General features: G+C 44.9%; 1 protein-coding gene across 4 annotated transcripts in view; it reads right to left on the minus strand.

Moving 5' to 3' along the window:
* The window catches only part of cntnap2a (contactin associated protein 2a), a 163,858-nt gene that overhangs the window by 71,941 nt on the left and 76,914 nt on the right, over positions 1–15,003 (minus strand). For 3 of the 4 annotated variants that reach the window (XM_020041700.3, XM_010890158.4, XM_020041699.3), the window contains exons 3-9: positions 12,811–13,004; positions 11,765–11,912; positions 8,310–8,362; positions 6,410–6,560; positions 5,851–6,035; positions 4,147–4,290; positions 2,584–2,842 (exon numbers count right to left, since the gene is read on the minus strand). In XM_020041700.3, the coding sequence (XP_019897259.2) occupies positions 2,584–2,842; positions 4,147–4,290; positions 5,851–6,035; positions 6,410–6,560; positions 8,310–8,362; positions 11,765–11,912; positions 12,811–13,004 (1,134 nt within the window). The remainder of the gene's footprint in view (positions 1–2,583; positions 2,843–4,146; positions 4,291–5,850; positions 6,036–6,409; positions 6,561–8,309; positions 8,363–11,764; positions 11,913–12,810; positions 13,005–15,003) is intronic. The other variant, XM_020041701.3, reaches the window with a different exon arrangement.

The following is a 15,003-nucleotide window of genomic DNA, read 5'->3' on the forward strand; positions in this document are numbered from 1 at the left end:
GCAGGGTTAGACACACAGACAGACACACACACACACAGACACACACACCCAGACACACAGACACACACTCACGCAAATTTGTTTGTTTGTTTTTGTATGTGCCTCTGTGTCTGTCTTTGGGTGTCCACAGCAGAGTGTATTTCTGTCTGTGCTGTGCATGTGTGTCTGTCTGTGAGTGTGTGTCATTATCAGACTGCATGTCTCTGTGTCTGTCTGTGAGTGTGTGTCATTATCAGACTGCATGTCTCGGTGTCTGTCTGTGAGTGTGTGTCATTATCAGACTGCATGTCTCGGTGTCTGTCTGTGAGTGTGTGTCATTATCAGACTGCATGTCTCTGCGTCTGTCTGTGAGTGTGTGTCATTATCAGACTGCATGTCTCTGCGTCTGTCTGTGAGTGTGTGTCATTATCAGACTGCATGTCTCGGTGTCTGTCTGTGAGTGTGTGTCATTATCAGACTGCATGTCTCGGTGTCTGTCTGTGAGTGTGTGTCATTATCAGACTGCATGTCTCTGCGTCTGTCTGTGAGTGTGTGTCATTATCAGACTGCATGTCTCTGTGTCTGTCTGTGAGTGTGTGTCAGCCTGTGTAACTTCCAGTGGCTGTCTGTGTGTGTGTGTGTGTGTGTGTGTCTGTCTGTGTGTGTGTGTGTCAGTGTGTGTGTCTGCGTGTGTGTTTGTGTGCACGTTAGCATCACACTACAATTGGTACCCAGAGAAAAACGGGGCACATTCATGCTTTTTTAATTCCTGTCTGGGGGGGGGGGCCATTAACATTCATTTTTCATCAGTTAAAATTCCAATGTTGCTCAAGTCTTTCAGAATGAGCTGATTATTATATATTGATGTGCGCCCGGCGCTGCCCCTCGTCTTCCATTCCCCCCAGGACGCGCATTATCAAGTGGGCCCACGTGGTTTCAGTGGAATGATCCGGAGAACTGAATGTGTTGTGTGGAAGCACTACAAGAGCTGAGTCAAAGACTCCTCCCAGAAGAAGCAACCTGTGTAAGAGGGCAGATATATCTGTGTGTTTGTGTGTGAAGCGAACTTGACATTGTTTAGCTTGACACGGCGAGCGGGAATATCAGAAGGACCGCGGGTAAACCTTCGCGTAATTTATTTAAATAAAAACAATGAAGCTATTTATCTGTTGTTGAACTCACAACAATGCCGGGTAAAAGCAGTCTGCTTCATGGCATACAGATCGACTCCCATGAAAAGGCAGCCACGGCAAAGTCAATCAGAGACGGGCAGAGTGTGGTCGCTGAAGTACCTTTTAGATGGGACTCAGCCCTCGTGATCCTTATTTTAATTTGACTTCACTGACAACCACAGGGTTTGGAGACTATTACATCTTATAATCAATAAGAGGTACAGTAACACTTCCTGTTAGACCTATGAAGATACCACCTCATATATTCTCTCTCCAAATTCCATCAGTCACGGTGCATGATGTCTCTCCAGCAGCGAATGCTTTGGCATGTTCAGTTCAAACCAGGGCTCGAGTGGAGGTTACGTGAGGCGACCCCAAACCTTCTGCCCAGTAAAAAGCAGGTAACCCATAACCAACGGAGGGTTTTTTGAAATACCAAGAGACAATAAAGATGCTTCAGTCTGTGACGCTTCACACTAGAAACAAGCTGTAACAATGCATGGAGTGATCATATGCTGAAAGAGGATATTCCCACATCTAACCTCGTCTGTGAACCCACGGCCTTCTGGCCGTCCCAGCCATTTAACGCTGAACCTGTTTTAAATACACAGTATGTGAGGTCTGGTCGATCCCATGAGGGAGAGTGAATGGTATGTTTGTTCTCCTCTATCCACTCTGTTTTAATCACTACTTAGGTATTGGGAGGTTTTTTCTCTCTCCAAGTGTTCAACAAGGGCCTCGTGATTGGTTGTTTGGCATTAAGGGAGGGAATTCCGTAATCCAATCTGAAATTTAAACATTCCTTTGAACTTCCTGTGAACTTGAAGTTGTATCCCTTAATATCAATAACATTCACTCCCATGGGGATGATGCTGTCAGGTTGTAGTGAAATGCTTTTTTGGCTCTTGAACGATTTAACCCATTAAAAAGCTGCTCTTATGAATAGCAAGAAAGACCAAGTTCGCATAAGTACAATTGCAAGTTCACAAATGCAATCATGAATACAAAATCAAGCAAACAAAACATAAAGGGTTTAATTTGACTGGTGTTGATTCAGCGCATGTTTAACAGTAACATGAGCTGAATGTGTGAGCATGTGTGTAGGTTGGATATGGATGTGACTGTAAGAGTGTGTGTCCTCCTGGAGAGTGTGTTAAGATAACTTGGATTGTGAGTGTGTGTGTGTGTGTGTGTTGTGTGCATGCGTGCAAAATGGGTTTTAAGGTGTATATCAGAGTGCAGGGCAGATGGGCAGGTAGTTTAACAGTCTGATGGCCTGAAGGTAGGTGCTCTTTTTCAGTCTCTGCCCTGGTCATGACGCTCCTGAACCGTGTCTGTCTGCTATGGCTTATTGTGTGTGTGTGTGTGTGTGTGTGGGGGTGTATAATTGTGAGTGTCAGTAAGTGTGTGTTTGTGTGTGTATCCTTCCTACCTGATGAGATGTCTATCCTGCTGCCCTTCATCTGCGTCATGTTGAAGTGAACTCCCACCTTCCCATCCTCAATGGTAATCTCAAGCGTTCCGTCGTCAAGGATACTGAACAGGAGCAGCCCGTTGGCGTTCCACGTGCGGAACTGGAACCCTAGTGATACAGTGTCCTGATTGGCCCTTCCCGGGAGCTGCAGGAAGCTGGTGGCGTTGAAGAAAACTGGGAAGGAGTGAGTCTCGATGCAGGAGAACGATAGATTCCGCTGGTAGAAAGAAAGGTTACCTGTGACTGATTATCATTATACAACTGGCTCCATGAATGATGAATGATAAAGTGCGTTCCAAGCCGTGAGACGTATTGGCCGTCACAGTCACTCCAGTGCCTGCTAACCGTGGTATCTGAAAATGATTAATGCACCTCCATAATAATTTCATCACATTCATGTTGCTGTCCAATTCATCCATTGTATTAATCCACTCACCGTACCTTGTCTTTTATATAGAATCGATTTAAGCCAAATTGGGTCTCCGAACTCTTAAGATTTCACTTTTGATATGCGATTGCGAACCCCCCCAGCTGTAGGAGGACGGAACGGTGCTCGCCGCTTAGATGATGCACTCTTTTCAAACACGCATCAAAGTATAGGACTATGCATCCAAATTGCAGTAGAAAAACCATAACAAACCAAAATGAAGTACTCACTGTCTTTCCAGTTTCGGTCTTTGACATGACATAAATTAGTTGAAGTGACTTCAACGTTATGTTCATTTTACATACAGTAGCAAATATGCAAAAAACACTATCGACCGGGTTGCGTCTGTGGCAATGTGACAAAAAATTAAATAATCCCAAACACATTTTGTTTTGGCAATATTATACTTGATTACATAACTTACGTTTCAATAATCAAACTAAAGTTTACATAGAAATATAAACATCATTATTATGTTAGCATGTTGGTAACGCTTAATAAAAGCTGTAGGCCTATAGCACGCGAGTCCGTGCTGTATGGTGAACCCGCTATCGCGTCAGCCGGAACGAAACCATTTACCTGTGAATGGATTCATGGTAGGCTACAGCACTACTGCTTTACCTGTGACCAGAGGTGTTGCTAGGATTACAATACAGAAAGTTCAGGGTTTTAAATGTACATGCTTGGGGAAAATGGTATGTACATGCTAACGGCCTACACGTCAACATTGTCATTGTCTGAATTATAGATGAGTAGATCAGGGGCTTTTTTAAATTTATTTTTTTAAATTTGAGATCCAGGGCTATTCATAAAAGATACTAGCCCCTGACGCCCAGGCCTAGCGACGCCACTGCATGTGACTGCATTCACGATAAAATAACTGCTTTTCTACCTGTGACTGCATTCACGATACAGCACTGCTTCTTACCCGTGACTGCATTCAAGATACAGCGCACTGCCTCTTGTGCCACATAGATGAATACATCATCATTAATCACGACTCAAATGTGTTGTTTGCTGTGATAAATGATCATGTTCTCGCTTTGACAAGGCAAGAACAAAATGCAACGGCAAGCTTGTGAGGCACAACTTACGAAGCTGGATGTGTCTAGTTTCTTGCGTCGTGCCAGATCAGTGATGTTATCTCCATTGTAGTTGATGCTCTCCATACAGCCTCTGAAGTTCTTCCTCCCGCCTCCCACTGGCTTACCACTGTAGGGCATGCCACCAAAACTCAACTAGAGCAGGCAGCCAGGGATAGAGATAAGAGGATTAAGAAAGAGCACAGCATACTGTAAAACAGACTTCAGATGTGCTCTCTTCTGTGAGGGATTCAGTGTTCTTTCTTCGCTGTCTTAGTGCTTCCTAAATGTTCCTGCACGTGTCATTGTTCGCGTGTGCGCGCGTGTGTGGGTGCGTGTGTTGAGATGCTCCACTACCCATGATTATTAAAGCCAAGAGCACACAAGGGAATCCAGGCCATTCAAGGAAAAAAGTAAAGAAGAAAAAACTAATATATTTCCTGACAAATATATGTATTTTGAATAAACACATCATGCATAAAGATATATACATGTATTTTCATTTCTATATATTTAACATTCCTGAATTTTATTTTTTTTAAAGGACACACTCAGGACTAAGAGATTGTCTGGGTTAGTGGGCAATGAGAAAAAGGCGCACTACCAGGAATGACTCAGTTTTTGTCGATGGTTTAACTGCCAAAATCCGAAATCATCACATATATCCACTCATGCACTCAACACACTTCTTTATTAGTGCCATATTTCTTGGGAGTTTAAAAGTCTATTTCCCATTATAAGTGGTGTTAGCGTGCAGTATTTGTTCTTTGCATTGACATCCAGCATTAATTGTCTAATATGGATTAGCCTTGATGAGTGAGTGTAACTCCAATATCTAATTTCCTCTGGTATCAAAGTACTACTTAAAGTACAGGAAATAAATCGAAATACAAATTATAGCTAACTCTTGAAAGAAAACAGGACAAAAGTGAGTGAGAGGAAAAAAGGATGGGAAAGACGGAGGGAAAGAGAGATAGAGGGAGAGAGAGATAAGGAGAGGGATGAATTAAGAGAGAGGAATGTGAAAACGAAGACAAAGCAGTGCAAAGAAGGGAGACAGAACGACACTGACAAGAAGAGGAAGGTGTCAAAAGGGGTGAGTCTGAGATGAGACAGAAGAACATGGAGGAGGGAGAGGCGGGGGAGGGAGAAAGTGGTGAGTTTGACTGCTGATCTCTGAGGGCGCACTTAATTAGAGTTACAGGACGGCTCTGATTGGTCCAGAGGGTGAGGAGGCCAGAGAAGGAGTAAGGAAGTGAGATGGGACAGTGTGGAAGCCAGGGGAGATGAAAGGGAGAGGGAGTCAGGGGAGAAGGAAGTGAGATATACTTGTTTACATTATGAGAGAGGGAGTATAAAGCTACATAGACTTATCATTTCCATGGCTAGCGTTTGAATTTGCACCGGCATGTTTGAGACGTTCTACACAGGATTGTGGCAGTCAATCGCCAGAACGTCGAGTGACACGCGTGTGCACGGCACGGAAACCTTTTCCACACGACTGTCACCAGACCTTCAGGGGGGCTCCACCGAAAACGCGGAAAGTAGCGTCTCGAACTATTGACAAACAAGTTTATATGACAAAGTAACGTCTTGGAAACTCTAGCGTAATGTACTGTTAGAGGAATGTCGTGGGGGGGTTATGTAGCAGTGAACCAAAGATAAGGATCTGAGGGTGCACAGTGTTGTGTGTGTGTGTGTGTGTGTGTCTCTTGCCTCGTAGTCCAGATCGAGGTGGTCAAACTCTCCGTTGGTCCTGAAGTGTTGCGTGTGCGTGTCCAGTGAGAAGTTGACGTTGCGTCTGTATCTTTCGATCACCACAGAGTGCCAGTGGTGATCGTCCAATAGGCTTCCAGAAGTCACAGAGGTGTGGCCCAGGATGGAACCGTATTGGTTACTGCCTGGAGATCACCAGAGAAAAAAACGCATCAGGAGTAAGCGTATGTGTGTGTGTTTGTGTGCCTGGAGTGTGTGTGTGTTGTGATGGACAGTTTCATTTACTGGTTCTATTAATATAGCGTCATGTATCTTTTAGGATCCAAAAAATAATGACCATTACTATGCACATACATACAAAATACATACAAAATACAAACAAAATACAAGACAATCTATGACATGACATTTTCAATTGTGTTTACTTTGTCAATAAAAAAATATAATAAATCAATGTCCAATGTGCGCGTGTGCGCAGTTGGTTCCCTTGTTGTGAGTGTGTGTTTGTGTGGTCGTACATATGAGTGTTTGTGCGTTCGTACATATGTGTGTATTATACCCAGGTTAATCTGCAGCAGTAGCTTGGCATGGCGCAGCTCCAATGTAATATAGTCTCCCTGTTGTCCCTCCCCATGTAGAATGACTCCTTCACTCTCTGAAGTCTTGAACTTCAACGCGATTACATCCTTTATAATCTTCATCTTCTTTATCTAGGGGTTGGGAAGAATGCTTTCATAAGATGCGGGGAGAATGTCAAGTGCTACTTAAAGCAAATGTAATATTTACAGTATTGTAGTGTCTGGCAGGGCAGTGTCTCGAACCCGCGACCTTCGGCTCCCCAGGCGGGCACACTCACTACCCACTGCTCCAAATAGAGATATCCTATTCGGTAGGGTGAGTAGCGGCCTTACCAAGGTCACAACACTACCCCCACCAAACGGGAGAGCGTGTCCTCACACTTCACTATACCAAGTCCCTCACGGAGACACGCCTCTCCGATGGCCATCTGGGCCAATCCCACTTCAGACACCAATGTAGCACGTTACATGGAAGAAGTCAAAGAGCCAGAGATATAGAACTCTGTGAAAGTGTATCCACATACACAGTGGTCATCAACCTAACCCAGTGTTTCAGTCAGGGTAACAAATGTAACAAAGGTAATGTAAATAAACATGAGCACATTATCAGCACTAAAACCAAGATAATGTAAATGCATAACAAAAACACTAACAGAACATAATTTACCCACTTAAACGAAACACTTAACAACACTAATAACGTAGTCCCATGATGCTTTGCACTGCCGTGCAGAACAGTCAACACAACGGCATCCTGTTACAGTATTATTGATCTCTTTAAATCAAATCATAAAAGCTACCAAGACAAAAAACTACTTTAAAGTGTCCAGGCTGGCAGTCAGCAGGTTACTTGAAAAATACCTATTTATTTTAACCAAACTTTGGAAACTACAGCCATATTAGCAAGGATTTGAAACTACAGCCATATTAGCAAAGGTTTGATGATATTTATATTTTTCACATAATAACCAGATTTGCATAAATCCCAATGCATTTCAAGGGCCATAGAGTTAAGATTAAAAAAAAATCCAGGTCATTTCTGGTTTGTGTAAATGTAAACAGGAATTTAATGGGAAAAAGTTGAATCTGCTATTTCTTTTTAACCATTAAAGCTATATTGAAAGCTAGATTGCTTGTCAAAAGATTGCTGGTGCTAACTGCAGTTTTCTAATGCTACAACTGATTTAACCAGCTCCATAGACTTCAAAGGCACAATGTTGATTCAAAGCTGCTCTTGATGTCCTTCAACTACAAACACCAGCGTCGACGTGGAGACAGTTGATGTGGAGACCGACTCAACTTAGACGTCTTCAACGCATCTCCTTACCATGGCTGCGTCACAACAACGCGCTTTGTGTCGCTATTCATTTCAATCACTGTAACAGAAGCCTTCAGAAAGTTTAGACTTAAACACGGCAAACTTAAAAACACATTACATCGCTTAAGGTGATCCAGTGCTCACTCTACTATACTACGGTGGCCTAATATTACATAATATAACCACGCTTACAGCCCAGAAATATATTAAATAACACAACAGTCCATGGAAACCCATTGCAACCATTAAAACTGTCTTCGCCATCATTACCACCTCTAATATTACACCATAAATACTGTATCCTGGACTAGAAAGCCCTTTAACTCCCATAAACGTCCTTTTCTAATTTATTTTAGATACATTGTGTTTAATTCTAACTGGCTGTTATATATTTTTAAAAACAACAATTCATAGGTTTTTTTTATTAGTGAAATTTAATATGACGGATTTCTTGGATTCTGGCCTCGGTGTGTCAGTGTCCACAGAAAGTTAAAATTCCATTAAAGACATGAACTGTGGTTACATAAATCACTGCAAGTATATATATATATTTTTTACTTTACCTTAAACCGGTATGATATAACTCCCTGTCCATCAAAGTTAATTACATCTGCCCCTGAAAGAAAAAGAGAGAGAGACAGTGAGAAAGGCAAAGGGAAACAGAGCGAGAGAGAGAGGTAGAGAGAGAGAGAGAGAGAATGAAACAGAAAGTGAGAAGGAAAAAGAGGCAGAAAGACTGAAAGAGAGTGAGACAGAGAAATATTGAGAGAAAGAGAGAGAGACAATGAGTTGAAAGAACTAAGGAAGTGGATGGAGATGAGAGAAGATGAGGGGGAAAGAAAAGAGACGAGGGGGGAGTTAGATAAAATTCACTGCTGTTCCAATTTCAGTATCATCATAACCACATCTGTTTGAGCAGACTTGACAAAGAACGAGAGATTTGGAAAGAGAGGCTGTGTGTGTGTGTGTGTGTGTGTGTGTGTTTGTGTGTGTGTGTGTGAGTCAGTAGGTTTAAATTTGTGTGTGTGTGTGTGTGTGAGTGTGAAAGAGAGAGGGAGGGAAAGTGAATAAGCTTGTTTCAGTGTGTGTGTGTGTGTGTGTGTGTGTGTGTGTATATGTGAGTCAGTAGGTTTAAATCTGTGTGTGTGTGTGTGTGTGTGTGAGTGTGAAAGAGAGAGGGAGGGAAAGTGAATAAGCTTGTTTCAGTGTGTGTGTGTGTGTGTGTGTGTGTGTGTATATGTGAGTCAGTAGGTTTAAATCTGTGTGTGTGTGTGTGTGTGTGTGTGAGTGTGAAAGAGAGAGGGAGGGAAAGTGAATAAGCTTGTTTCAGTGTGTGTGTGTGTGTGTGTGTGTGAGTGGACACAGATGGGTAGAGGATATGGAAAAGGTTAGATAAAAGGCCTCAGAACTGATTGGATCACACACACACACACATGCCTGAACCCCCCCCACATGCCTGAACACCCCCCCACATGCTGCATCAACGTCACACCAACGGCTCCACAGAAGAAGACTGGCAGCCCCCCCCCACCCCTCCGGGACCTTCTGGGGGGCAGCCTGGAGGGCCACTCCCGCTCTCGCACAGCAGCCCCCCCCCCCACCCCACCAGGACCTTGTCTGGGGAGGCATTTAAAGGTTCCCTGGGGTGCAGCGGGAGGTGCAGAGGCGGCGGGGGGGGGGGGGGGGGGGGGGCAGGAGTCATAGAGCGTTACAGAGGTCTAGGAGAACAAGGCTGGATAGGCCCCCGAAGCGACGACGACCAGCACCTCCCAAACTGGCAGTTTGTTTGAGTTTGACACCTCCTTTCACCTCCTCCTCTACCACTCCTGTTTTCTTAAATAATAATCTACCAGGGCTCTGAACACATGCTCGGTGTCTGTTCCCTATGTCTGACTGTGTTAAAACACTCACTGACTCACACACAGGCACATACAGACACACACACACACACACACAGACACACGACCCTGACAAGTAGGTTTAATGGAGAGTTAATGGGATAAATTAGCGTGTATTATTGGTCTGGAACCTTCCGGCTTAGGACATAGAAAGACAGACAACTAATGCTAACATTCATTTAACACTGTGTTGGAAATGAATCATTAAAATCTCCAAGCAAAAAGGATCCATTATTATCATTATTATTACTGATCATTGGTAGAAAAATGGTTTGGCATAGGAGGGGGAGTGTGGGGGAGGAGGGGGAGAGTGGGGGAGGAGGACAGCATGATCTCAGCGCCTCACATAAATATTTGACGTTTGTCAAATACTTTGTGAATCATCCGCTTTGCTCAGGGCTCAGGAGGTAAATGAATGGGACTGATGGAAAGATGATGAAAGAAGAGATAGCGGAAAAGAAAAGGAGGGGGAGAGGGAGGTAGAGAAGGAGGAAAAGGGGGGAGGTAGAGAAGGAGGGGCAGAGGGAGGCTGGTGGTATGGTATCTGTTGGTTGACTGAGTTAACAGCAGACTGGGGTAGAAGGGAGGGAGATAAAGGAGGTCTGGAAGAGAGGGGGAGAGATGAAAGGAGGGAGAGATGTGCTGGCTGACTGAGTGAATGACGGGGTGATGACAGAAAAATCATCAGGAAGCACTAAAGGCTTTCACACACAGACAAGAAGATACGCATCTCCATGCAGTGTGAGTGTGTGTGTTTTCTAACCAGCACCATCTTTCATATCTGTCAAGCACAAACACTGGAGAAGCAACCCCAATCGACTGCCCAGCAAACTACAGTGTGTGTGTGTGTGTGGGTTCTGTTTGTAAATGTGTGTGTTTGTGTGTGAGACAGAGGGTGTGTTCCTATACATGTTAGCGTGTGTGTTTTATGAGGGTCTGTATTGGAGTGTGTATTTGCGAGTGCGTGTAGCGTTGTGTGGGTTTACCAGTGCCAGTGTGTGTGTGCATGTTGTTTATCCTTATATATTGTGTTATCATCACCTCAAGCAACAGCTTTCAAGTAAAGCAAGCAAATATCACTGTTTACATGATCACTGCCTCTTCATCTCTCTGGGCTATCCATCATCCAACGTCTTCTCCTTTCAACTTGAAAGTCATGCAAAGAAGTCGAAAATGAAAACGTTTCACAATCTCTTATCAGAATATAGAATGTGTGGGTGTGTGTGTGTGTCTTCAGAGAATCTAATAGAAAAAAGGCAATAATCACTCCACCGGAATGAAAAATGTATGCGTCACTTATAGCAGTAATTTATGCCAAGTCTTAATTGAACATTCCTTATCAAAATCAATTTGGCAGCTTGTAATAGGATGAGAGAGAACTGTTGGTGTGGAGTGTGTGAACTCCTGTGGGGATGAGGGAAAGTGTGTGTGTGCGTGTGTGCATGTGTGCGTGCACGTGTGCACGTCAATGTGTGTGTGTGTGTTTGTGTGTGCATTCTTTGTTGACAGTCCACGTATGTGATTCCATCTTCATTTATGTGGTCGATGTAATTACCTCATAATGAAGATTAGCACTGATTCGATTTCTACTGAGAGATGAGATCCAGACTTAGGAACACATTACACTATGACATCATAATACTATTACCAAATAGCTGTAGCCTTCAGTGGGGGGGGGGGCACATTGTTGTGGAGGACAGACAAGACAGATTGTGTGCGTGTGTGTGTGTGTCTGTCTGTGTGTGTGTGTGTGTGTGTGTCTGTGTGTGTGTGTGTGTGTGTGTCTGTCTGTGTGTGGGTCTATATCTGTGTGTGTGTATGTTTGTCTGTGTGTGTTTGTGTCTGTGTGTGTTTGTGTGTGTGTGTGGTTGTATGTGTGTGTGTGGGTGTATGTGTATGTGTGTGTGTGTGTGTGTGTGTGCCTGTCTGTGTGTGTGTATCTGTGTGTGTGTATGTTTGTGTGTGTTTGTGTCCGTGTGTGTTTGTGTCTGTGTGTGTGGTTGTATGTGTGTGTGTGGGTGTATGTGTAAGTGTGTGTGTTTGTGTGTATGTGTGGTTGTATGTGTGGTTGTATGTGTGTGTGTGGGTGTATGTGTGTGTGTGTGTGTGTGAGGACTCACAGTAGGAGCACCCATAGACTTCTATGCGGAGGCCAATGCGACCCTCTACACTCCAGTCCAATGGCACGAAGCGCAAGAACCGGCCCACAATGCCTTGCGCCAGATCATGCCGCACCATGCTTTCCGTGTTGGAGTTGCCTGAGAAGGCCTGTGAAGATAAGGAGAGCAGCAGTTACATCTGGGACTACAGGCAGGTGGGAGTGTTAGACTGGAACATTCTTTACCGTCCTATGACACGTTAAAACCTTGAGTATACCTCTCTCTAACCTCCCAAGCTCCCCCCTCTCCCCCTTTGTCCTCCTCTCTCTACCCCTTCTCTCCCCCCCTCTCCTCCTTAGCATGCCTCCAGGGTAGAGCTTGTTGTCTCTGTTTCCGTCTCTGACCAGACCGGGGCTTTATCCAATGTATTCCTCTAAGCTTCCTCCTATTGTGCTGAAATGAAAACAGGACTTATCTACCATGGATACAGTAGACAGCCTTGAGACGACTTTACATTAACATAGCGCTTTACTTTCTGACGCTGGCGAGGGTTAGTGGGAAACCGAAATGCCGTCCAAGGAAAAGCACACAATTTCTGCCAAGTTCTTTCGCGTTTCACGTGCGTTTTACAGAGCGTGCGTGTGTGCGGGACGCGCGGGCGCTTCTGAAAAGTTCGGGCAAAAAGTTGGGATGCATATTTGTTTAGCCTGTAATATTTACACATTCACCAGCAATACATTACAAAACCAATATAGATGTCACCTCCCTTAAAGACTGCCAGATGGGAGAAGCTACACAAGCGATGCAAGATAGATGGCGTGAGCACATTTTAATTCGGAGAAATATTTACAGCAATAGATCAGGTTTAATGGCTGAGACACACCATCGTTGAATTAGCAACGAGTCCAGAAGGATTACGACGCGGGCCGTAACAGGAAACAACCGCTTCATGCCGCTCCAGTGTTACGCCGGGGTTTCCACCCAACACATAACGATCGGGCCACTTGGCTGACTCCAACGACGCCCCCCACCCCTCCCCGCACACGCGCGTGCGTATTCCTACGTACCCATATGTTGCCGTCCCGGTGGTAGGGCTTCCAGTTCCTGCCCGAGTCACTGTAGAGCAGCCTGTATCTTGTCGTCCAATCGGAGCTGCTGTATCGGCCCTGCGTCGCCACGGCAACGACTTGCCTACGACTGCCCAGGTCCACCTGGAGCCACGGGTAGCTGTCGCTGTCCTGAGGAGACCAGCCCCCTGCGCCTGGAACGCAGGAACTCACCAGGTCAATGCCATGGGGGGGGGGGGGGGGGCAGGGGGAATACAGGTCATCAAGCCAGTTCAAGAGGTCAGCACACTTCAACAGGTCAACGTGGTTCAAGAGGTCAGCACAGTTCAACGGCTCGACACACAACAACACAGGTACACACAGGTCAATGTGACAGAAACGCAGGTGACGCCAGGTCACTGTCAGCCATCACACTATTAAGCAGAGCGTGAACGCCCCCCCCCGCTCCGACAGTCAGATCCAGTTTAGTCAACGTTCCCCTGTACTGAACCCGCAACGCCAGAACTCCAGTGGCTTCCATGGCGCAACGACAGGCCTTCTGCTTGGAATGAAAAGTTCAGCCAAGGGCACCTCCATCAACGCACCAGTTACATACGCGTAGGGGCGGCCTTGTCAGGGGGTGCCCTGTGGTGGGGGGCGGGGTCAGCCCGTCTAACTGGGGAACCCCGCAGACCATGGGCGTCGACCGTGGGGAGCGGGGGGGCTTTGTCAGCAGAGATTTCATGGCATCAGGACGCATTCTATCATCTGACTCTGGTACCTGCACCATAACAACAACAAAAGGTCATCGGGGGAGTGACAGTGGCCTCACACGGACACCTTGGGGCAAGGCTCACCACACTCACCCCTCCCAGATCTGTCTCAAGTTGTTGCGACGCATCCAGCAGAAGATTGGGGACATTTTTTTTCAAGGACTGGGAACTGAACTGGGAACTAAATTGGTCAGGAGTGGTTTGGAAGAGAACCGTGATTTCAAAAGCAGAGGAACTGGTTAATAACGGTCTTCCAGAGATTTACCGCCTCCGTCCCACAAAAAAGCATCTGTCAGAATCAAGCATGCAAGCCAAATTCATTGCCGGTGTGTGTGTGTGTGTGTGTGCGTGTGTGCATGTGAGCATTTGCACATCAAAAGGCAGGGAGAGGTTGTTGTTTTTTTTAAATTAGAGAAGAATGGATTAACATCTTCAAGGCTTGTTAAGGATTCTACCGTTATCACAATTCATAACAGATGAAATAACTACAGAAAGGTAAGCCGCGTTCTTGATTCCAGGGCCACTCTGCCCACAAAGGTTGTTTTTAGCCGACATACTGATGCAGGGCTCAGACATTTAAATTACATTCGCTCCTCCTTGGTATCTAGCAATTGCGTTAAAGATACTAATAGACACAATATAACGCATGAAGCCCTGTGCTTCGATCCACAGCCCCCTTAAAGTCAACCCCCTATCCTGTTCACCACGCCGGCCGTATTTCAGGCCAATATCATCAAGTAAAGATAGACTTGCTAGCTGTCCACAGTTCTATTCACTCTATTTCTATAATTCTAACATTGGGGGAAAAAAAACAAGCAGTGAAAGCCAAAGACAGAGGCAGATGAAAGGATGACGCTGAAAAATGGATACCCGGCGAGACTTAAATTGGATTCCTCCCAAATGCTAAAACATCTGACCATACCTATACCCCACACACAAAATAAAAATGACACTACATAAAAACATAAAATGTATCTTCCCAAGGGCGTGGAGCTAAAAAGTGGAACAACTTGAACTCAGGTGTATTTAATAGCCACATAAATTAATTGACCGAAATGCTTGAACAACCAACGGCCCCCAATCTTAATCTTAACGACACAGAAATAAAATGACTCCTGTATGCAAACGACCGGGTACTGCTGTCCCCTGTAAACGAGAAGCTGTGACACCTGGGAACTGAGAGTCAATCTCGGAAAGACGAACCATATGATGTTTTGTTCTGAAGTGGGCTACATTCATACAGAACACAAACACACCAAGATACATTGAGATACTTCAACCTGACCCATAAATAAAGACAAAGGAGGCTATCTATCTATGCCATTAAATATCTATGAAAATAGTCTTCTCAGCCAGGATTTGGATAAAATATTAAAATCCATAATGGAACCAAATGCAATACTGTTCATGGCTGTGTGGGTTCCACTTATCAATACCCAAT

Source organism: Esox lucius, chromosome 21 (genome assembly GCF_011004845.1).
Source record: "Esox lucius isolate fEsoLuc1 chromosome 21, fEsoLuc1.pri, whole genome shotgun sequence".
In the NCBI taxonomy this organism is placed as follows: Eukaryota; Metazoa; Chordata; class Actinopteri; order Esociformes; family Esocidae; genus Esox; species Esox lucius.